The following is a 25,225-nucleotide window of genomic DNA, read 5'->3' on the forward strand; positions in this document are numbered from 1 at the left end:
ATGAACCATGGTACATGCACTTACACATGTGAACACACACACACACACACACACACACACACCAGCTGTAACTTAAAAAAAAAAAGTAAGGAGACAAGGCAAAGTATTTTTTATTAAATGTTTATTTATTTTTAGCTTATATGTATAAGTATTTTGCCTAAATGTGCATTTGCATGCTGGGTGTCTGAGGAGGCCAGAAGAGGGCACCAGACCCCCTGAAACTGGAGGTAGTAAAGGTTATGAGCCATCATGTGGATGCTAAGAACTAGACCCAGGTCTTCTACAAGAGCAGCAAGTACTTTTAACTGCTGAGCCATCTTTCTAGCTCTGTGGTGCACAGTCCTAATCCCAGAACTTGGAAGCAGTTCTTGGGAGATCAGGAGTTCAAGGACAGCCTTGGCTACACAATGAGTTTGAGGCCAGTCTGGGACATATGTGAATGTCCTGAAGTCACTCTAGAGTGTGGGGTTTATCTCAGATAGAGTGCTTTCCCAGTATGCACCAAAGACTACTCTGGGTCCCCTTAACACCATGAAACCCTGCAGAGTAGTTCACACCTATAATCCAGCACATAAGAGGTAGAAACAGATGTGTAAGGAGTTTAAGTTTATCCTTGGTGATATAGAAGTCAAGCCAGCCTGGGCTACATAAGATCCTGTTCTAAAATTTCTAGAAATAATAGACAAGATAGGCAGCTCAGGTCTAGTGCCAAGTGCCTGAAATTCTAGCCTTTGTGAGACAGAGGCAGGAGGATTTATACAAGTTGCAAATCCAAAGCCAGCCTATGGTACACAGTGAGATACATCACAAAAGGGAGGAAGGCTAGAGAGATGATTCAGGTGGTTAAGTAGGTGCTGTGCAGACTCCTGGGCTGTGTTTGTATCCACAGCATCCATGGTGGTGTGTTCCTGTAATCCCAAAGCTGAGAGACAGAGACAGGCAGATTTCTGAGGCTTGCTGACCAGGACCAATGTAGGCAAAAAGGTCAGTTTCAGAGTCAGGAAGAGACCCTGTCTCAAAAAAATAAAGTGGTGTGAAGTGGGAATTTCTGGCTTTGTTGAAGACTCAGTTTGTCGTATGATGTTCTTTCAAGAGGATATTTTGCTGAAGCAGACTTGTGAGAGGGTGTTTTGCTGAGAACAGACACATGGTGTTTTTCTGGAAGTTAGCTGGTGAACGGGCACGTGATGTTTTTGCTGGAGCAGCCACATGAGAGGACACGTGATGTTTGAAACAAGTACAAGCATAACCCAGTAGACATCAGGCAAGCCTCTGGCATTGGTACACTTGCAGCTCTCCACTGCTCTTTGTTGGGCTTTGCTGACGACACTCTAGCATTGGTTTGCCTTGCTTTCTTCACTGATCTCAGCTTGCTGTGACTTCGTAGAGAGAAAAGCCCCTAAGAACTTCTGGTGGTATTCTGGCTGCTTCTTGACGCTTTTGCCTCTTCTTTTCCTCTGGATCAAGCTGCTGCTGCTGCTGATTTAAGTTTGGTGTTTGCTAGTGGACTGGACGGCTGACAACAAAGATTGGAATCGCCCCAAAGAACTATTTCTAAACAGGTCTACATCCCTCATTTCTTATTAACCTTTCTTTCCCCTTACCTCTGGTGGGTGGTGGGCTAGAAGGGAGGTTGAAGCCTTTAAGAATTCTTATTAATGGAGGTTTTGAAAAATCTAAGCTCATAGTGTTGCCAGAGGTAGTTTAGTTGTCTACTTGGCACAACCTAGAATTTAGCCTGTGGGTATGTCAGTGTGTGTGTGTGTGTGTGTGTGTGTGTGTGTGTGTGTGTGTGTGTGTGTGTGTGTGTAAGGGTGCTGTTTTAAGTTAATTGATGTGGGAAGAACCAATTGTGAAATGATGGAGAAGTCAGGCTGACTGGCACACAAAGCAACATACATGAATTCCTTTCTCTTTGCTCCTGACTGTGGATATGATGTGACAGGCTGCCTGAAGTTCTCGACTTACCTTCCCCAGAATGATGGACAGTAAGCCGGAACTGTAAGCTAAAATAAACCCTTTGTTCCCTAAGATGCCTTTTGTTGGGGGGTATTTTACCACAGTGATAGAAATGAAGTTAGGACAGGTGAGAGCCACGGGGGAAGAAACCCAAAATCAACCTCTGTTCATGCATGAGTGGGTGACTACACTCACGCATGCATACATGAGCAAGCACACACAAAAGCATGCGTACAGGACTGTGTGACGGCTGGGACTCAGACTTGGGAAACCTGACGTGGACCAGGCCTTGGGAGATGAGCACGATCCACTGGCTTGCACACTCCTTACCTCAATATCCCGATTCAGTTGCTTCACGATGGCAGTTATGTTTCTGATGTGCTCTTCCAAGAACAGCCTGGCTAAGCGGTCACCTCCCCCTTTATTCTGCATCTTCTGCAAACTGCTGACGATGTCATCTTTGATGCGGAAGGCATGCTCCACCAGTGCTGCTGTGGTTTTCTCATGGCAGAGGATCCTGTCTTCCAGCTGCTCCACCAGGCTCACAGAAGAGTACGGTGCCATGGTCAGGGACTGGCTGTGTCGGGGCATGGTCCTCACTCGCCTGCAGAAGAGAGTCACATTGTTTGAAGATGCCGGGGGAAAGATAATCTTCCAAGCCAGATTTAAGACTCCCCAAAGAAGGAAATACAAATTGTCTGCTGGGCACACACTAAATGGGACATATGGAAAAGTTTCTACCCAAAAGAGTTTTCTTTGGGAGCTAAACAGGATTTTAAGGTGACTGTGCCCATGGAATTACATGGGCTGCTGGCAGGCTCTGTGATCCCCAAGAAGCAAGAGGCTGGAAGAATGGCTCCCCCATATTAGCTGTGGTAGCCAGATGAAGCTGACTCTAGAGGCCTACTACTTCCTTCTCCCTTCCCTAAAGCACTGGTTATGAGCTCCAGTGCCTACAGGGGCCAGGCAGACCAGAACCAAGGGCCAAGCACCACACAGGCTATAATCACAGGGGAGCTAGCATGTCCCCTGGGGTACAATGATTTTGTTCCCACATAAAAAGATCATCTGGAGATGAGATCTGGCTTTGTTGCTGTTTGTTGTTTGCTGTCAAAAGGATACTTCAGAATGAGCCAGGAAAATCAGATGTAACTGTGTGGTCACGTCAACCTTTAAATGATGCTGGTTTAGAAAGAACCTATGATATGAGAACTGGGTAATAGATTTCTGTGAGCTGTATTTCCCCCACAGGCATCCAATAGCAACTTCTGATTTCACAAAGCTAATGGGAGCATTTGTCTCAAGATCCCCAGTGATTTTAACAGTTCAAGTCTATTGCAGGGCCACTGTGAAATCTCTTCCTTTTGGGGTCACAAGGGAACACAATAATGCTCTTCTTGCTCTTAAACAAAATGACCCTTTACAATGCAATGGATGCAAGGTGTCATGACCTTCACCCCCTCTAGCAACCTTTGTGGGATTGATGGAAAGAAAAACTATACCTTAGATGCATATTTTCCAGATAGTATACCCTTCCTGGTTGACAAGAGAAGGAAGTACGGTGTCCTGTTGGGCCATTTTCTTTTTAATAATTCACATCTGTTGGGAAAAAACACAATAAATGCTAAACTAATTGGACAGTTTATACTTAGAATTCAAAGGACCTCAAACTCTGCTTATTTAAGCTCAGGAGGCTCCTAAGTTGTGTGGAAACACTGATCAACTGGAGCTGTGAGTGCTTTTGATTTTACACATGAAATACACAGCAAACACTTCCCAAGAAAAGGAAAGAGCCTGGAAAACTGAAAGAAGCGAATTCTTACCAGACCATCAAATGGAGGTTCCAGAAGTTTCCTCATTCTTTCAGAAGCAAGACCCTCGCCTCACATCTGAAATCCTGGGGCTAGAACCCAGCTCTTTCCATATGCTCTGCCCCCTCCATTACATCCCCATTTTCCAAACCAATTGTCTTAATAGGTTTCAGTCTTGCACTTCTCTGTAGACATTTCAATAATATCACCTCAGTCGATCTGATATGGGTGAGCAATCAGTTCGGGCTTCTAAATGAATCAGAAATGAAAACAATGCATGCTTAATGGAAGCTGATTTGGGGGAACCTGTCTACCCGCTAAGAGAATGGCATGGATACGCTTGATTAAAAATACTTCATTATGAAACATAACCATTCATACCAAATCTTACATATGCACAATATTTGGCTGTCATAACTCATCAGAAAACTGGAGCTTTAAAAAGATTTTAGAACTTAGGTCCCTCAAGCCTGTGGTTAATTGGCTCAAAACAATGAGTGCCTGGTACCCAGGAGCTGATTCTGTAATTAGTCCTATTCCAACATGGATGGGGAAAGCATTTCTGATTGACACCATTGTTTTGGCATCGATTCTCTGGCGTTTTATTTTTAGACTTTCAAACTGTGAACATTTCACTTTTCCAGACAAAGAACTTTAAAAATTAAACAAATTACATTTAAAAAAAAAGTAACTAATGCCAAATAAGCTATGATGTTCAGCTGGTTCTTAGGTGCCAAAGTTAAGAACTTCTACCATTTAGACAAAATTAAGCCGATGTGGAAGTTTGGAATAATAGAGCATTTGCACTTTTAAGGTTATGTGACACTTTCGCGAGGTTTTCATTCATTTAAGCTCATTCAACTTAAAACTCATTTGGCATCTATTAAGAACCACCCATGTATGTCCGGCATCCCCATCAGAACTGTGGGCCGTGAAGAGATTATCAGTGCAAACCTATGACTAGACATAGACTTTCACCATCCCCTTCTGATGCCACCCACCTGCCTGAGCTACAGAAATCCCAACCCAATGAACTCTGGTAAGAAAGAGAGGACACACTCCCAACTAGGGGATAGCCTCAAGTCTTCCCATCATCTGCCACTGATTCCATAATATGAAATTCCCTATGGCAAGAGGTCATAACACGCATCAGCACATGCTCTGGCCACTTCAAGAGTCTGTTCATCTGTTTAGTCACCTGGCTGGTTTGCACCAAGACTCTTTGCTACAATAGAGAAAGGGATCGCTACTGTAGCTAAGAGGCTGACAATAAATCACTAGATAAAGTCCCTTCCCAGATGGTAGTTCCAGATCTTCCCATTGTCAGCTTCAGGACGCCTCCTTGTCTCCGGCATCTCCCATTCATTAATTGACCAGATCTCTGACACAGTGGATGAATAGTGTAATCAGACAGGTCAGGGTCATGTGCTGTTCTGATTGTACCATCATTCCCCCAGGTCCGCCTTCATTTGGGTAAGGTTCTTTGTTTTATTTTATTTTGTGTTTGTTTGTTTGTTTATGAGTTGAGGCTTGCCAGGTCTTAAGCAAACAGCCTTAGCCACTGGGCTAGCTAGCCTCTTAACTTCAGAGTGTTGAAGATCCTGAAATTTTCCCATTCTTTCTATCACTGTCCCAGTGCTGTGCCTGCTTGTCCTCCAGTTCATTATGGTGAAGAACCGTCCTAACCTGACTTAGCACAGATGCCTAAGATAGGAGACCCAGGAGCAAACTAACCACCACCCTGCCGTGTGCCCTGGCCAACAATTTCCTGTTCCCCTTCCCTATCTGACCCTACAGGCACTTTTTTCCACACATAGACTTGAACAGACTTGAGGCTACTTTGGGTTTTGTTTTATTGCCTTAAAAAGAAGGAGGAGGAGGAGTAAAAGGAGAAGGAGAAGAAGAAGGAGACAGCTTCAGAGACAGCGTCATGTAGCACAAACCAGCCCTGACTTCACTATGTGCCAAGCATGACCTTGAACTTCTGACCCTCTCGCTTCTACCCCAGGGTGCTGCCATTACAGATATCCACCCCCATGCCTGGTTTACACAGAACACGGGAGTGGAACTTAAACGCTACATCTGTCTTCTCACCTCTCAGGCCCCACTCTGCCTCCTCCATACCACACTCCGTACCACACTCCGTACCACACTCCGTACCACACTCCGTACCACACTCCGTACCACACTCCGTACCACACTCCGTACCACACTCCGTACCACACTCCGTACCACACTCCGTACCACACTCCGTACCACACTGCTGGATTTGCCTCCGTGGAGTGAATGTTCAGTGCCTGCTGTTGCCACTGTGGAGGAGAGAAGGCCTGTGTGACTCAAGCCAAGATGCCTAACTGCCAAAGTCAATCCATCCTGCTCGGCCAAACCAAGGAAAGTCCACCACGAACAACGATAGACCTCCATGTTCCCAAAGGGCCTCAGGCGACAGGTTAGAACAAGAAGTCAGGCCCGGCCCCTTCTTTGTAGTCAGCTTTCCTGCCCCATCCCAAGATCAGGAGTTTGGGAACCAGGTGAGCCATTCCTGGAGAGAAATGAAAAATCCTGGCCCAGCACATTCAAGAACAGAGGTGGCATTATGGCTGAGAGGTGGGCTGTACATGGTCTGTGAGGCACGTGTGTCCTCACAACCAAGACACACAGCTTGACCTATACCTGGGCAATGGCAGTGCCTTTATTATTCACCCCGTGACACTGTCTAGATTCGACATCGCCTCCAGAAACTCAGAAACCCAACTACCACCCCGCGAAGAGCAGGACTGAGGCTTATGATGACAGTAATTTTATTTGCTTCCTTGTTTGACGTGGGCTCTCTTAATTTAATCCAAGGTGGCAAATGATTTGCTATGGAGCCCAGGGTGGCCTCAAGCTCTCAATCAATCCCTGCTTGGCTGGGTGCGGCAGTGACAGGCGTGCACCCCCTTGCCTTGTTCTACAGCACATTTGAAAAACAGTAGAAAAATAGCTGTCAAAATGTAACCAATAGCATTAAGCATATTTTTATTCTGTTCTCATATTTGAAATGCTTTAATAAGCATGTTATCTTCACAATTACAAAAATTCGAACTAGCACTTCTCGAATAAAACAATGAACCCACGAGCAGTAGCAAGTGGAGAAACTGCTCACCTTAGACTGTTAAAAATAAATAAATAAATAAAGCAGAGAAGCAAGCCTCGTTCTGGGGTTGGAAGACAATCTGACTCAATTAGAACAACATGCTGTCAGCTTTACCTTCTCGCTCTCCTGTGGGCACCTTATGAGACCTGAGCTTGGTGCCCCTATCAGTCACAGGTGCCACCCACAGCATTTTAAAAGCCCCCATTCCACTGGGGGTGATGGGTTGTAAGGTCCCCAGCAGGCATTTCCAGTGCCTCCTATCAAATGGTTTTGAATCCAAGACTTGTTTTCCCTCCTCCCATTCTACTACACTCACAACTGGCATGCCGCTGCGCTGGAGGTGAGCGGGAACTTCTGTTTGACTCACAGAATTGATCTTCAGAGGGCTAGGGATATAGCTCAGTTGGTGGAACGTTTGCCAAGCATGCGGAAGCTCTGGGTCCCACCCCTAGCACAGCAAAGCCCAGCGTGGTAAGGTGCACTTATGAGCCTAGTGCCATGGAGGAAGGAAGGAAATGGGGAGTTTTAGGTCATCCTTGACTACACAGTGAGTTCAAAGCCAACCTAAGTTACACAAGACCCAATCTCAAACAAAGGGACAGGGCTGGAGAGAAAGCTCAGCTGTGAAAAGCATTTGTTGCTCCTGTCAAAGGCCTGGTTTCAGTTCCCAGAGTCTACATAGCAACTCAAAACCATCCGTAACTCCAAATACAGGCTCATTCCCGAGAATCCAACCCCTTTTGATTAACTAGGTCATGAATGCGGTACACAAGCATACACACATACATGTTGAACATCCTATACATAAAATGAAAAAAATTAAATCTAAAATATTTTAAGAAAGTTTAGAATGCTTAAAATAACTTCTTGGCCTTGCAAGCAATAGTGAGTGGCCTCTGTCAAGTCAGGTTGAGTCACAAACTAATCCCCAGAGTGCAAGAAACAGTTGGTGGTTAGCCTCATTAGCCCACTCACCGGGGCTCAGAATGATACCAGTATTCTGAGGAGAATCCCTGGAGAAAACCAGATCGGCTTTGCTCTCATCTATTAATAACAGCTACTTTGAAATGCATTTGAGTCTCTATTGTCTATTTGAACTGTTTGTGGACGGTGTCTTCCCAGCTGAGGGGCTCTGGGGCAGAGGAGCTGCATCCTATAGGAATCTGTAACTCTTAGGAGCCCAGGCACTGTGCCTTTTCACAGAGGTTCCTAAATACAGGTTCATCTGCTCTTTTATTTCTCTCAGGGAGAAAGGCCAGGCTCTCTAATCACTGAGATGTTTGTAGTGATCTGAATAAGAATATCCCCGTAGGGATTGGAGAGATGGCTCAGTGGTTAAGAGCACTGACTGCTCTTCCAAAGATCCTGAGTTAAAATCCCACCAACAACATGATGGCTCACAACCATCTGTAATAAGATCTGATGCCCTCTTCTGGTGTGTCTGAAGACAGCTACAGTATACTTATAATAAATAGATAAATAAATTAAAAAAAAAAAAAAAGAACACCCCATAGGCTCATATGCTTGCATACTTAGTCACCAGAGAATGGCCCTATTTGAGAAGGATTAGGAGGTGTGGCCTTGTTGGAGGACGTATTTCACTGGGAGTAAAAGGGCTGTGAGGTTTTGTTTATTTTTATGATTTATTTATTTTTATTTTATGTGCATTGATGTTCTGCTTGTGAGGATGTCTGTATGAGAGTGTCAGATGCCCTGGAACTGAAGCTACAGTGAGTGTCATATGGGTGTTGGCAATTGAACCTGAGTGCTCTGGAAGAACAGCCAGTGCTCTTAACCCCTGTTACCTCTCAAGACCCAGCTTTTGAGGTTTTATAGGCCAAGCCAAACCTAGTCTCTCTTTCTCTGTCTCTGTCTTTCTCTGTGCATCTCTGTGTCGCTGTCTCTCTGTCTCTTTGTCTCTGTCTCTCTGTCTCTCTGTGTATCTCTCTGTGTCTCTCTCTTTCCCTATCTCTGTCTCTCTGTGTCTCTGTCCCTCTCCATTTCTTTCCCTCTCTCCCTCTCTTTCTCTGTCTCTCTTTGTGTCACTGTCTCTCTTTTCCTGACTCTGTCTCTCTCCCTGTCTCTCTGTGGCTCTGTCTCTTTCCTTGCCTCTGTCTCTCTGTCTCTCTCTGTCTCTGTCTCTCTGTCTCTCTCCCCCTCCCCCTCTCTCTAGCTATAGAGCAGAATGTAGCTCTTACCTGCTTCTCCAGCACCATGTGTTCCTGACAGTATGAAATGGATTAAGGCCTTGAAACTGTAATCAAGCCCTCAGTTAAATGTTATACTTCCTAAGAGTTGTCTTGGCCATGGTGTCTCGTATCAGCAGTGGAGCAGTGACTGAGACAGTGCTCTACACAAGTGGCATATCAGTGGCTGACTTAAGACGCTCCTCCAGCTTGAGTGTGGTAGCAGCCTTCATTCAGATCACCTTGCAGGGAACCCATGCACTTTTGCAAGTGTGCAGCCACACCCAAGCAAATGTCTTAATATTACTTCTTCCAACAGCCATATTTGGTGACTTTTCTTTCTAGCATTAGCGAAGACACATTACCAAATGTTAAAAAGGGAGTCTGCCAAGTGCAACAGCAAGAGAAGAAAAAATATTATTAAAATTGGGTATAAACTCTCTACCTACACCCGCTCTGCAATAGGGTTCACCCACGGGTGGGAACGGCACGACTTCCGGTTCTCATGCAGGCTGAGGGCTGGGTGTGCTTTGGGCCTTCCCTCCTGCCTGACTTTCTAACTGACAAGCTAAGGGTGTGGGTTTGAAAGAGCCCCCAGCCCCCAGCCCCATGCCCTGGTCTAAGCACTCAGGGACCCCATGGCCCTTCTCTGCCTGCCCCTGGGGTCTCCTTCCCAGAGATCCCCTTATCTGAAGTGACCACAGCACAGCACATTAACACTCTTAACTATTTAGAGACTGCAGGGAGGACTCTTGAGCCCTTCCAGGGATAATTAAAAAAAAAAAAAAAAAAAAAAAAAAACAGGGAGAAAAGCAATATGAAATAAACAGAAAAACAAGCTTAAAGCACCAGGGGTTTCTGAAAAAAAAAAAAAAATCTTCCTGGTTAAACAATTTTAAGAATTCCATAATTCAAAACGCAGCCCCCACACATTCTCTCCCACACGAACACACGAACACACTCTTTATTAAGCCACATTCAAGCCGCAGGATCTCTGCCTTCCTTGCCCTCCCACAGCAGCTTCATCCACAGAGGGTGTCATCTCCACAGACAATCAGGGCTGGAAGCCGACCACCACTCAGCAGGGAAGACCTCCCTGCACCCAGGGGGAGGATCCTGAGACCCAGCCACCTGCCATGCCCACCACCTAGAAGCTAGGCGTTGTTGCTTCAGAAGACACCCAAGCATTCATTCAAGCTCCTGAAGCAACACATTCTCAATCACTTTCTGGCGTAACAGAAAGAGATAGCTATATCTTGCTAGATTTTCATTTTAAATTACCAGTCACTGCATTTCTAACAGGTCAAAGGGGCTGTGAGAGGGAGGACCGGTAGCTCAGCGGTTGACTGTTTCCCTAGCTTTGGGTTCAAATTCAGAACTACAAAATAAAGTGAGATGAGGTCTATTGGTAAACTCCGAGCTATGGGAAAGAAACAACAACACCAAAAAAAAAAAAAAAAAAAAAAAAAAAAAAAAAAAAAAAGACCCAACGCTAAAAAGCAAACCAGTCTCCCGTTTCTCCACAACACATCTGGGGTTACATTGGAGAGTCGTGAAGAGTCTGGGAACGTAGGAGGGAGTGGGAGCACCTAGACAGAGCCAAGTCAGGTTTAGTCAGAGAAGCACCCTTCCACAGTGCTCAGTGGTGAAAGCAGATGCTCCTGACTGGTCAAAGCACTGAGAACCAACGACTGCCAAATGCACCGTCACAAAAGGGACATCTCGGTATCACCCCCAGACGCAGGCAACCTTCACCCAGCGGTGGTGAGAATGCACGCTGGATAAAATGGGCAGGGGTGTGGAGTGCCCACTTCCGGCCATGACAGGTCCGTTGCATCCACCGCAGTTGTGGGTGTCTGCACCAGGTCAGAGCCTTCAACACCCTCTCCTGGAGGGGATGCCCTCAGGAGGTCCCCACCCTCTCTGAGGATTGTTGCTGAGGGAAGAAGATTCCTGTCAAGGTACTCATGCCACACACAGACATGCCTACATGGATATACACACATGCACATGCTCACATATACAAACACATGCACACACACATATGCACACGCACAAGAAGGAGTGAGGCTCATGGAAGCAGAAATGGGTCCTTCTAGAAAGAGGGAAAGAATAAGCAGGGGAGGAAAAGATAACATGATGGGGGAGGGGAATATGATGGAGATACATTATGTACATGTATGAAAATGTCATAAAACGTGACATTATGTATATAGTGTATAATTATTATACGCTGTCAAAGCATTTAAAAAGAAAGTCATGAAAAAGGGGCCCCACTTCTCTGCCTCCTGTCCACCATGGTATGGCTCATTCTGTCTTGAGGGACAGAAACCTCAAGGTGTCCCTTGAGCCTCAGGAAGCCCCGATGGAGGCTTGGTGGTCCCAAGCCTGGTGGCCCTGGGCCTGGCTAGAGTCTAAATCTGGGATCTGGCAGAGGTACCATGAGCATGTGATGTCTCGGGGCATCAATACCCTTCTTGGTCAGTGTGGTAGATTTGCTCTGGCTGCTCAGAGCTCTGGCTCTCTATGAGAAGACAGGCCTGTGGCAGGCAGCATTCTCTTAGTGACCGAATCACCTCCGGCGCTGTCTGAACACAGACTTTCCGCTTTTCTACACCAGCCAGGCCGGTGAGTTTGAACATTTCATTAAACTTCACTGATTTCTCCAAAACAAAGAGAAACCCCACCCAAGAAGTCAAAAGCTAAAACCACCCATGTATAGAAAGGAAGAAGTCCAGGTTATTCACAGAAAGAAGCAGCTAGCAGTCAGAGAGAGGGCAGGAAGGAGAGAAGATGGGGGACCACTGAGAGGAGGAGGATGGAAGACAAAGAGCTGAGAGGGGGCGGAGAGCAGGGGATGAAGGAACAGGTGTCTTGGGCTCTGTGGAGGAAACGGGGGAAGAATTCCTCTCTCACATCCAGCTGCTCATTTGGGGTGTGAAGAGCCACATGGGCCATTTTTAATATGATGTTAAGTTTCTCTACTCATTCCCACCATTTGTGCTCATTGTCATCAAGGGAAAACATGTATTTCACCCACAGCATGGAGATGCCTTGCCAAGGTCTGCGGAAGGTGCTCAGTTGGTAGAGGGCTTGCCTCCATGAACAAAGGCCTGGACTTCATCCCCCAAATCACAGAAAAGCAGATGTGGGGATACGAAACTGTGACAAGCACGGTGATGGGGAAAGATGGAGGCTCAAAAGTGAGGGGCATCCTTAGCTACATATGAATGTGAAGTCAGCCTGGGCTACAAGAGCAAGACAGGAGCACCACAGGGCAAGCTCATTAGCTAAACCAGCTGATCAGTTAACTCTGAGTTCGGTTCAGAAACTGCCCCAACATATAAGAGCCAACAAGCAAGACGCCAGTACCAAGTTTTGGCCTCCACAGGCATGAGCCCACACACCTACAAATATGCATTTACATCACACAGAGAAAAGGAGGGAAGGTAGTGGCAGGGGTGTGGGGGGTGAGATTGTTCCAAGCAATCTACGCTGTCTATCACTTTGCTAAAGATCCTGTCTAAGCCAAACTCCGCCTGACGCCTGGGATGAGACATGGGTCCCACATCCACCAGTCACTCCTAAGAGCTCTCCGGGAATTCTGAGAGCCTGCTGGCTTAATGACTGCAGTGTGGAATGGGAAGGGTCTCAGTGGTTAAAGCCCTTCTCTCCCAAGCATGAAAAACCTAAGTGCAGATCTCCAGAAACATCTATATAAATTCAGGCCACCTATAACTCATGCCTCAGAAGTAGAGATGGTTGGTGTCCCCAGAGCAACCTGGCCAGCCATACCAGCAAGCACTGAGTTCAATCGAGAGCTCCTTCTCCAATGAGTAAAAGGTGGAAGAACAATTCAAAATGAGTCCACCTACATCAGACTTGGACACAACCAGAAACAGATGTGTACACATATATGTGCACACCCACATGCAAATGTGCATATATGCACACCGCACATACACATGGAAAAAAAAGAAAATATTTTAGTCTAGTTAACAAATATTCACTGAGCTTCCACAGTGCTGAACAGGATGGATTCCCCCACACACCCCACCCCATGCTACAGGACTTTGTATTCAACAAGAAGTAATGCTAGCATGCCTCCAACAAGAATGAAGGAGCTAGAAAATACCACATGAGTAGCAGGGGCCAGGCTACGCCGCCAGGCAGGTGGCAGGAACAGGCATTTGAGCTGGGTATTCCAGGGTGGCTGATCTGGGGCAGTCTGAGGATCAGGAGATGGCGTGTGGAGGAAACAGTGACTAGCAGCCAAGAGCAAGCCAAGGGCTGCTGCTGGAAGTCACATAGTACACAGACCTCTCCAAGACGAAAGACGTGGGACCAGAGGATGGGACTAAATAAGGGAGAACAGAACGTTGAGAGGCAGAGATTGTTTTCCTCAGGGAAGAACACATCAGCTGGCTATCCAAAACCAAGTCAGCTCTGAAAATAAACATACACACAAGTAACACTATACAGACTGAAGGGGTTCTATTTAGGACTATGAATGCATATACATACGTATATGTGCATGTGCACACATGCATATATGCACACTACTAAATGGATTGATTGTTTTAAACCCTAGATTGGATCCTGACCCCTAAATCAGAGCTTTCTAAAAACAGCTTCCTCTTCTGTATAAAGTACTACTAGGGCACCTGAATAAATCTGTAGATTAGAATGCGTCACTGACTCAAACTTAGTTTCCTGATTTTTGACAACTGCTGTATCTGTTAAAATGTCCTTTTAAAAGAAGGAACTGTGTGCTTCAGTATCAGGGACGGTAGAGGTACATTGTCTCCCTGTTACTCTGACACGGGACAGGCGAAATTACGAGCTAAGCTACACACATCCACAAATAGATGCCGAGAGAGAGTGGGAGGAAGTGACGGAAAGATAGAGCAAGTGTGGACGGAAGTTAATATTTATAGGATGCGGCTGAAGGAGAGATCAGAACTTTTTCAGCTTATTGTTGAAGCATTTCCGTAAATCTAAATCAGTTTCAGATTTAAATATATATATATATATATAAAGGGGAAGGAAATTGTTAGGAAAGGCAGAGTGATAAGGCAAAGGCAGGAGAGCACACTGCAGGCCAAGGGCAAGGGCAGAGGGAAGGCACTCACTGCGCTCAACAGAACAGCTGGTTCTGCTTAAGCACAGGCCCTTCCCTCCCCACACAACAGTCAATGGCTCCCTGCGCTATTTCAGTTGAGTTTAAATTCATTCGAAATCCACATAAATTGGAAACTCTGTTCAAGCCAGGTGTGGTAGCGCATGCCTATTTATAATTTCAGCCCTTCAGAGACCGAGGCAGAGTTGTGAGTTCAAGCACAGCCCGGACTGAACAGTGAGACTCTGTCTCAAAAATAAGTAGATAAAAAAAATAAAAATTCAGTTCCTTGGTCACACTAGTCACATTCTGTGAGCTCCTTGACTATACATCAGTAAGTACCATGACTCCCTTCATCGAGAAGGCTCAAGAACGGAATGGAAACTCTAGCACCATTTTTTGACAGGAAGATGACTTCACTGTTGATGGAATGAGGGTGGGAGGGAACGAAAGACGAAAGACGGAGCAAAGAAAGGCAAAGGGAGAAAGGCAGACTGATACGTGGCGCATTGCCAATCCAGGGCATGCAGGACTAGAGTAAGGAAGGAGATCGTAGAACTGGTTTAAGCTAGACTTAGGACAGACACAGGGACATTCCTGAATTCCAGACCAACACAGTAAGGTCATGGGGAGATAGAGAAGGACGTGCTTGGAGACTCACAGCAGAGCACAGCAGCGTTTACAGAGGTGGAGGGCAAATGTGGAGACTCTAGATGCATCTTACCCATCAAAGGTCACTTTCTAAAAGGGAACCAACCTGGAGTTCAAGGGACAGACGCCATGGCACAGAGCAAAGCGGACGCAGGCCGAGTTAGTGAAGAGGATTCTCCTGTTTCAGAAAAGGCCTTCATGAAATTAGAACCAGCATCGATTTAGAACAGAACCAGTCTGAAGGCCTTTGTGACTTTCTCCTGGGTAACTTGGCAGGCGAGGAGAAGAAAACAGATGATGAGGGTGGCTTTGGAATTGATGACTGGAATGTAAGAAGTCCAAGTCTGCCCACAGTGGCACACACCTAAGCTAAGTACTCCAGAGGCAGAAGCAGCCAGATCTCTGGATATGAGGATTGCCTGGTCTATACAATAAGATCCTGACTCAAAAAAAAGGCCACGTCCAAACCTGTCAAGACCAAAGATTGTGTTTTTCAGAATTCACATGTGCTGATGGGAGATGTGGAGATGTGGAGCCCTGAAGATGAGCTGAAGCATTACAGTGACTGGAATGAAGGAGCTAAAGTCTTCCATGATGGTTAAAGTCAGGCACAGTAGGTGGAAAGATTCAGTGGAGTGGGAAGGCTCTTAAAGGTCAACTTTGTGGTTGAAAGAAAAGGCAGGTGGGGCCACAGGCCGGCAAAGCAGAGCCAGAGGGATTAAGACTCACAGAGGTCAAGGGGGGAGGGTGGCGGGGGAGGGGGTCGAGACCAGGTACTGTAAGACCTTTAAGTAGGAGATGCATGCGCCCAGCAACACCAGCAAAGCTAGCAGAGCAGAGAATGAAGCTAGCTGCTCCTGGGTTTATCTTAATGACACCCCCCCAGCCTCAGGTGAAGTGGTTGCCTTTCCTGGGTGAGCAACAGTCACCCTACAAGCTTTTCTTTCTCTTTTAGGCAAACAAAGAGGAAAAACAGCCTTTTCTTTTTTGTTGTGTGTGTGTGTCCTGGCACAAACGTGTAAGTCAGAAGACCACTGAGAAGAGCCAGCTCTGTTCCTGTCCTGTGCTTAGATTCTGAGCCTCAGGCTCAAGAAGCCCATCCTGGTGATGGGCGGGTGCCTTTACCTGCTGAGCCATTTTGCTAACCTAAGCTGTGTTTTTTATAGAAAGGATTTCGTTTTCTTGCTTGCTTTTTAAGGTCCTATACCACCCAAATAATTCCATGTTGATATTTGAGAGAATCTAACTTTGCTGTGTCTTTTTCAAAATGTACAGAGTGATTCTGAAGGGCCACCGGGTTTGGCAAGTACCAAGAACCAGGAACACAAGGAAGAAGGCCTTGAAAAGACAGTACCACATTCTAAGAGTTAGCGCCTTGGAGGTGGCACTAAGGAACAAGGGCAAGGTCGCCCTGGTTCTGGTGAAAGCATCCCTCTCAGAAAGGGGTGTCCGGAAGGAAGTTCAGTGTTCACACTCTGGCAGAGGGGAGAAAGGGGAGGTGGACTCAGAAACAGGAAAATGAAAATCCAGGAGTGGGCTGCAGGACACGCAGAAGGAGACACTGGAGGGTTAGCAGCCAGCACAGGCAGGAGATTGAGTCCTTTGCCAATGAAGGATCCAAGGTGGAAGACTTGTGGCACATTAAAGGGTTGTAGGCTTATTGGCAGAATTCTTGGACAACAAGGACTTTCGTATCTGTATGCTAATCAGATTTCTAATACGTAAACTATTAAAGATTGCTAAGCCCTCAGGTAGGCAAGCTAGCAGAGGCTGACTAACTGAAAACTTGGCTTCCCAGCTCACAGTTTTACACAGAGAAAGTCAGATTCCCATGAATATCAAGAGTGTCCTTGAAACACAAAGTCAGAGTCATTTCAACTGTCCTGTGATAGAAACCATAGGTACCTCTTGTGGCTCCGTGGTGGAAAGGGAAGATTATGGATGGAAAATGGCCTCTGTGTCATTTTTAGTACCAGCCAGTGCTAAAATTAGAAAAACTACCACAGCCTGTAAGTTACCTCTACACACACACACACACACACAAGCCAAGGCAGATACAATGTGCATTTCTTAATAAAAAACATATTTGCTCACACAAGTCTAATTTGTTAATATTTTGTCACATCTATTCATTTAGCTTCTGTGCCTTGTGTGGGTGTGTAGGTCAGAGAACCACTTGTGGGGGTTGGATGGTTCTCTCTTTTCACAGTGCGGGCTCCAAAAATCAGACTCTGGTCCTCAAGTTTGGTGGCAAGGACCTTTACCCCCACTGAGCTGCCTTGCCAGTCCCTACCCCCAAATCTTCAAAGAGCAAATGCAAATGTCTGCCCCTACTTCTAAGAGATCCCCTCTGTAGATCCAAACCAGTCCAACATTATTTCTGTGAAATAACCTCTAACAACAGCATACAGACGTTAAGCTGAGTGCACGCATGCGCGCGCGCATCACACACACATACACACACACACACACACAGCTTCTGCACATTGAATATATGACTCACTTAATTTGCCACTGCCTGCCACTACTGGGTTTTGATTTTACCTGTTCAGACACAAAGTTTCCTATCAGATCAACTACAGGAAAGAAGTATTCAGTAGCTTGAGCCCTGATTGCGTTCAGGATTTAAGGGCACCAAAGGGATTTTAATCCAACCATTTTAACCAGCCTTTCTGGACCACAGACTGTTCCCTCTATAAACTGGTAATATTTCTTGCCACTTTTAGAGCCAGCTCACTGGAAGCCCCTTGCGGAATAAACATGGTTAAGTCTTGCATACCCAGAGGGGCCCTTCCTCAGCTCATAGTACCAGCAAAACAGCCTTGCGCTGCAACTGGAAAGAACCAGAGTCCTTCCTTTCTAAGGATGAAGACCAGAGAACCCGCGGGAGCAATGTGGCTAACCCACCCAAGGTCACTAAGCTCCAACTGGGGATGACAGACTTGCCCCTAGTCCTGGCAAACTCTGCATACCCTCGGCTCTCCTCAAGCAGTCCCTTGGGGGCCTCTCCTGTCTGCTAGCTTGCAGCCCCCGCGAAGATGCAATACCACTTGTGCTCTGCGCCTAACTTCATCCCTGCGCGTCAGCATGCAGTTAACCCTTTCGCGTCCAGAGTGTCACACGGGGCACGCGCAGCTTCACCCCTCACCCCCTTTTCCGAGCACTATCCCATGCCTATTTCCATGAAGTGGTTGCTCCAAGGTCACATCGACGGTCCCAGCGGGAGCACCCGCTGCTTGTGTCCAGAGGATGCCCAGACGCACGGGGAGGGGAGACACCTTTGAAGACTCACCCGCACGCGGATCTGGCGCCCCGCGGCTCCCCATGTCGTCGCCGGCGCTCTGGGTGCGGTGGCCGCGAGCGCGGGGCTGTGCGGGGCGAACCCGGCTGCGGGCCCGCGCTCCAATCAGCGCGCGCGCGGCCCGGCCCGGGGTTCGCGGCTCCCCCACCCGGGAAGAGCGCGAGCCGCCGCGCGCCTCCCAGAGCCGCTTCCGGGCGCGTTGCCTGGACGCGGTTGCCGTGGCAGCCCGAGCTGGAGGCTTTCCCCGCGCGCCCGCGCCCAGCCCGCCGGTGCCCCTCCTCCCGCCGTGTTCCCACACTCAAAATAGCCTTTCTGCGGCGCCGCGGGTCCCCACCCAGTTCCTTGCAGGGAGTCGGCGGGCGGGGACTTGCTTGCAAGAACCTCAGTCCCGTCGTTGGGCGGAGGAAGGTGTAGGGAAGGATGCCTGAATGAGTCCAGCCTTCCAGGTCGCAATGCCATCAGTCATTTTCCCGGGAATCCTAGCATCCCTTCTGTACCAAGCCTAGTTCTCACAAAAATAGTTAACTGCTTTTCCACCTCAAACTGGGGAGAAGTTACGGGTGAGACCACAGTCCACAGTCTGAGAAACAGCTCCTGCCAGCGCCCCACCTGCACAGGTGATGGAACCCTCCTGGCGACAAGTATATATGAGGGAATCAATGAGCCTCGCGCACATCTGCCCAAGAGATACGACCCTGGAAAAATGCTACTCCGGTTTCCCTCCCAGCCCTCCTCCTACCTCCTGTCTCTCTCCCAGAGAGTTCCAGCTTTGCCCTCCTTCCCATCGGTGCTGGATTCTCAGCGAGAATCACTCACAATTTTGCTTCCTCTCCGTAGGTGGGGTTTACGCAGAGTAGAGAATCCCACCTTTGCTCGTATCATTGCGTCTGGTTCATAGCTCTTACGTAGAGGCATCGGCTTACCCTGCAGGGGCTCCTTGTCTAGAGGCTCTCCTCTGCCCCCCCCCCCGCCCCCAGTCCAAGGGAGGATGGAAAGAAAGCGGGCTGTGCAGCCACTCGGGAAGGTCTGGTCTTGGAATTCTTGATCCTGAAGTTATTTATGTGTGTCTTGGGTGTTCTGCAATTTACTTGCCTGTAAAGAAATAAACACACAAACACACACACACACACACACACACACACACACACAGAGAGAGAGAGAGAGAGAGAGAGAGAGAGAAGAGAGAATGAATATAGCATTCATTCAGCTAACAGTATTTGTTGAATGTCTGCCAAGTGCTAGAAGCGGCCTTACCACTCAGGAGAAACGGAGAAGATGAAGATGGAGAAGGCATGGATTCTGCACCTCTCCTGGCCATTGCAGCCTAACACACATTAATCAGATAGTTGGATGCGCATAAAAAGACTGTGGTGACCAGGAGGTCATGGCCTGAAGTCCTGTCTCACGGAGATCTAACCTAATAGTGTTCCTTTGTGTGGTGGCCTCTCTTCCTGTATCACCTGGTGCGCAGTCTGTAAATACAGACAGGATTCAATCCTGTGGTGAAGGTTCTCTGGGAACTTCCACCATTTAAGATAGATTTGAGGGGGTAAGGAGATGGCTCAATCGATAAAGCACTTGCCTTGCAAATGTGAAGACCTGAGTTCTATCCTCAGACCACATACAAAGGGGCGGGGGCTCCTGTAATACACGTGTCCTCACACAGGCTCCTACACATGCACAAAATAAAAGAACACTTTTTTCTAAGGCAGATGTGGAGATTTGGTGCTCACTTGTAACTCCAGAGACAGGCAGACCAGGACTCACGCTGGTCATGCAGCCTAGCATTCTCGATGAAGTTTAAGTCTGTGTCAAAAGAGTGGACCATACCTAGTGAATGATATTTGAGGTTGTCCTCTGACTTCCACACACCCACACCATCACACCCACACCCCCCCACACCCCCCACACACACACACGAAACGTATTACTAGCCACAGTGTCTGGAAAAGCACAGCTGTCACCATAAAGTGCCAGCACCCCTCACAGTGAGGCCAGAGACAGGTTCTGTTCCCACAGCTGCCTTCCACTGTACGGTGTGCCTCTCAGCAAGACAGTCTGGTCCTGTCTGTTTCCTTTTCCCTCCTTCCCTCTTTGCTCCCGCCCTGTCTTACCTTGCTTCATCTGCCATATGCCTAGTAGTGAGGGAGATGAGGTCCTAAGAAGGGGACAGAGGAGAGTTGTCACTTCTGATGGCCTTCAGATAAAGCATAACTTTATTTACCACCAACCCTTCTCGGACTCTGAGTGAGGAAGGGAAATGCCTGGAAGGTGAAGAGGGGATTCGCCATAAACACACACGCCCCTACTGATTTTTTAAACAACCGTGCTGATTAACAAAAGACACCAGATTTTTAGAGATTCTTTTGCAAGGCCTGCAAACCTAGCAGTCAGGAGGCTGAGGAAGAGGACTGGGCTCCATTGCGATTCCCAGACGAGCCTGGGTGTTAGAGGGAACTCTGTCTTAAAGAAAACAAAAAGTAAAAACAATTCACTTAATTTTTTTTTAAGCCATGACACTAGTTCTAAAATTTCAAAACTATCAACTCAGGCCTGTGCCTTCATACTTCTACCCTCTCTCCCTTTTTTAGACAATCTGATTTTAATCCTCATTTAAGCTTGCTCTCCTCTCTGCCTACCCCTTTACACACCTCTAAGGGAAGATGCAATCACACACTCAGTGTTGCACAATTGTTTGTGCTGTAACTCATCATAGGAATGGACTATTTTTTTCCTTCTGTTACTTCAATGACCAAATCATGGAATTATCACAAATTATTATATGCTAGCAGAGTTTATTACTAAAAAGGTTTTGTTTTTATTCAAGGAAAGAAAACCCGACTGGACTTGCCTTCACTGGGGGGGGGGGGGGGAGGGTCTACAACTATAAAACTAAAAATGGTTTTTATTAATGAAAACTCAGCAGGTAAAGGCATTGGCAGCCATGCCTGAGACATGCGCAGGACCCCTGAGACTCCCGTGCGGAGGCCAGAGCTGAGTCCTGCAGGTCTGAACTTGACACCTAACTTGACACCTGCAACCCTCTCCAACACACAAGTAGATAAGTGTGATTTGTAAAAAAGTAGTAAAAAGGCAAGCAGCCTTATAAACTTGGTATTATAATATTAGTTGCCAGCCAGTCATTGAGTAGAAATAATTTGTACACTTCAGGAAGTTTGCTTTTCAAGTAACGTTGTACTGTTGAGTGAATGGTCTGTCTTGGCCTCGGTGTGGAAGATAAAGATAAATAGACAGGGCCTCAAACTGACCCACAAGCAGACTCAGTACAGATAAAGATTGGGAAAAGGCTCAGTACATAAAGTGCTTGTCATGAAAGTGTGAAGCCTAGAATTTAGACCCCTAGAATTTATTTAGAAAACTAAGCGGGTGTGGTGGTTGCCTGTAACTTCAGCAATGGGAGACAGAGAGGGGATCCCAGAAACAAGCCTGCTAGCTAGACCAACCAGAATGGTGAGTTCTGGGATCAGTGAGAGACCCTGCCTCAAAAAATAGAGTGATCAAGGAAGACACCTAGTGTCAGTCTTTAGCCTCCTCACGTTCACACACATGGGAATACATATATATATATACATACATACCACACACACATGTAGGCACACACACACACGCACAAATAAAATTTAAAAAGTTGAGGGCCTAGATTGGTCAAAAGTGGTATTTGCTGAGCCTGGAGAGATGGCTCAGTGGTTACAAACACTGGTTGTTCTTTCAGAGGGCCCAGGTTCAGTTACCAACACTCAAATGACCATCTGTAATTCCAGTCCCAGGGGATCTGATGCCCTCCTCTAGCCTTTGTGGGCATGCATGTATATGATACATAGACATACATACAGGTAAAACCAACATATCATCAAAATAATAAATAAAATGTTCAAAAATATTTAAAAATGGTATTTGTAAGAATATGAAGTAGTTGAGCCAAAACCAACGGGATGAGTTCAAAATGAATACATAGAATTGTTGCTAGTCTTCTCCTGGCCTTTCCAAACAGTGCAACTCCACTTACTCCTAATAACAAGGAGACGAGCAATCTTCCTCTTGGGCGTGGTCACACGTGGGAACAAACTAAAAAGTCTTTCTCACAGGGAAATAGCAAGAAAAAGCCAATGATGTGGAGGTTGGGACTATGTCAGAAAGGATAAAGTCAAAAAGGTGACCTTCATGAGTCAAGAAAGACTGGGTGCCAGAGAAATGCAAGAAAACAGGTCACTCTTTTCTGTGTGTGTGTGTGTGTTGTGAGACAATGTCTCATTATGTAAGTCAGGTGTGCTGGTTGGATTTTTGCCAATTTGACAAAAGCTAGCATCATCTAGGAAGAGGGAATGTCAGTTCAGGGTTTGTTTCCATCAGGCAAGACTGTGGGGCATTTTCCTGACTGATGATTGATATTGCAGGCCCAGCCCACTGTGGGCGGTGTCACCCCTAAACAAGTGTTTCTGAGTATAAGATAGGTAGTGAGAAAGCCCTGGAGAACAAGCCAGTAAGCAGCATTCCCTCAGGGTCTCTGCTTTCGTTCCTGCCTCCAATTTCCTGTCTCGAGTTCCTGCCTTGACTTCCCTTCACAATGGGCTACAACTAAAAGCTGAAATAAATCCTCTCTTCCTCAAGTTGCTTTTGGTCTTGGTGTTTTTCACATTGACAGAAAACAAATTAAGGAACCAGGCTTGCCTGGCATTCTTATTCTTCCTCCTTAACTTTGTATTTTTGAGATTACATATGTATGTCACCATGCCAATGTTATTATTTTTTCTTTTGAGTCTCTTATTCATTCTTTAACAATTTGATAAATGCATACAATGTCTCTTCTTCTGTCTGCCTACAATGCTCCCAGTTCCAGACTCCCCCTCAGTCCCAACATGTGTCCTTCTACCTTTCATGTCTCCTCCTGGTCTTGTTTGTTTTAATTTTTAAAAGTGATTCTTTTAAAATGTATATTGCCTGCATCTACATACGTGCACCACATGCACGTCTGGTGCCTGAAGAGGCCAGAAAAATTAACCGTATCACCTTGAACTGGATTTAGAGATGGCTGTGAACCACCATGTGGGTGCTGCGACTCAAACCTGGGTCTCTAGGAAGAGTGGCCACTGCTCTTAACTGCCGGGCCATCTCTCCAGCTCCACGTTTTTTTTTTTTTTTTTTTTTTTTAAACTCACCGTGTTCTGTTAGTGCTGTCTGTTGCAATAACTGGACCCACAGATGCTGACTTCATCTTGGGCAGATGACCTTAGCTACTGTGGATTTGTGGGTGCCCACCCACGTCACAGACAGACTGCATTTCAGGGCACTGCCCGTCCCCTCTCCCACCCCTGCAGCTTTTACATTCTTTGTACCTCTCTTCCGCAATGTTCTCTGACCCTGCAGGTCACTGTTTAAACTCCTCACAACAGTGTAAGGAAGGGGGAAAGACTTCAGAGGGTGCTTTTTACAGCCTAGTAAAAGTTCCTGGTTGCTTCACTACTGTGAATATATGATCATTTCCTCTGGTTGTCTGTGACCTCCACATACTCTTGAGGGCACACACACAACAAACATTAAAGTCAAATCAAAACTGAAATACACTTGAGTACCCCACCCTATGCCCAGCAAAGGAGGAATTCAAACTGTAAGACATTATTTATTTTGAAAACTTGGTACAACTAATTAACACAACTTATGTATTATTTATGTTAGAATTTTTCTTTTCTTTCTTTGACAATAATTACAACTCAAAGGACAATCATTTTTTTCCCTTTTATATGTAAACATAATGGATATTTATACATCTGAACATACTATAATTAACTGGTTGTTTTGCTAGTGATTACTCTTCATGTCTAAGCTAATTCACAATTATGTTTTTTGAGATTTATTTATTTCATGTATGCGTACATTGTCACTATCTTCAGACACACCAGAAGAGAGCATCAGATCCCATTACAGATGGTTGTGAGCTGCCATGTGGTTGCTGGGAATTGAACTCAGGACCTCTGGAAGAGCAACCAGTGCTCTTAACCCATGAGCCCTCTCTCCAGCCCACAATTATGTTTTATATATACATAATATAGTATTAATTGCTGTCTAGCCATCTCACAGGTATTTTTAAAAACTTTTTATTGGTTCTTTATGAATTTCACATCATGTAGCCCAAGCTCATTCATCTCCCCTCATGCCCATCCTCTGCCCTTGCAACCTCAACCCCCAACAGAGAAAAGAATCTTGCTGTGGAAACTGCAATGTGTCACAGTGTGTGCCTCAGTAGATCCTTTTGTCTACACTTCTCTGCTTCCCAGTGATCATGCAGGGACTCATTGGTGGTACATGGTCTCTGGCTTCTACTACTGTATCAATACCAGAACCTCACTGGGACGCCTCTCCGGTATCCTGGTGTTGCCCTGTATCATGGAGATCCTATAGTTTTGGATCTATAGGATTGGCACCTTCATGTATTCCAGACGTTCATCCATGGGGTAGATGTTGGGGGTGAGCCACTCAAAGCCCTGGATCTGGGTCTTTGAGGTATCTGAGCTGGTCAGCCCACCAGTTCTCCCACTCTCATGACCTGAGGGCTGGATCACCAGAAAATCCCTGTCCACCCCACCCACAACCAGAGCCACCTTTCCCCTGCTGCCTAGGAGAGGTCCAGGGCCCACTCTCCCAAACACTGCAGCAGGTGAGGGGCAAGGCCAGCTGGCTTACCCACGACTCCCGTGTGTGTGTGTGTGTGTGTGTGTGTGTGTGTGTGTGTGTGTGGCCTCAGCTCTGCTGCTCCTACACCTCCAGAGCAGAGCTTTCCCATGATGCCCAGGTGAGAGATGGGGCCAGTTCTGCACAGCCCTCAAACACCAGTAAGTCCCCTTGGCAACAGCTCAGATCACGGACTTCTGCCTAGCCTTTGGTTCGAACAGATCGCTGCTGCTGCAGAGTCACAGAGCCAGATACGGCCCCCAGTAACAGCACAGACCAGGACCCCACCATGCTACTCACATTCCCAGCTACTTACATCGAGCTGTTCCTCACTACCCTCATGTCTATATTTCTGCCCCTTCTCGCTGTGCCCAC

The 25,225-nt window shown here is 46.6% G+C and overlaps 1 protein-coding gene across 1 annotated transcript in view; it reads right to left on the reverse strand.

The window, feature by feature from the left end:
- The window catches only part of FAM81A (family with sequence similarity 81 member A), a gene marked incomplete at its 5' end in the record, with an annotated part of 34,401 nt that extends 30,864 nt beyond the window's left edge, over nt 1-3,537 (reverse strand). The window contains 2 exons of the mRNA XM_080934178.1: nt 2,290-2,563; nt 3,491-3,537. Of these exons, the coding sequence (XP_080790304.1) occupies nt 2,290-2,563; nt 3,491-3,537 (321 nt within the window). The remainder of the gene's footprint in view (nt 1-2,289; nt 2,564-3,490) is intronic.
- Nucleotides 3,538-25,225: the final 21,688 nt, after the last annotated feature.

This window comes from Micromys minutus (assembly GCF_963924665.1).
Source record: "Micromys minutus genome assembly, chromosome: 21".
NCBI classification, from domain to species: Eukaryota; Metazoa; Chordata; class Mammalia; order Rodentia; family Muridae; genus Micromys; species Micromys minutus.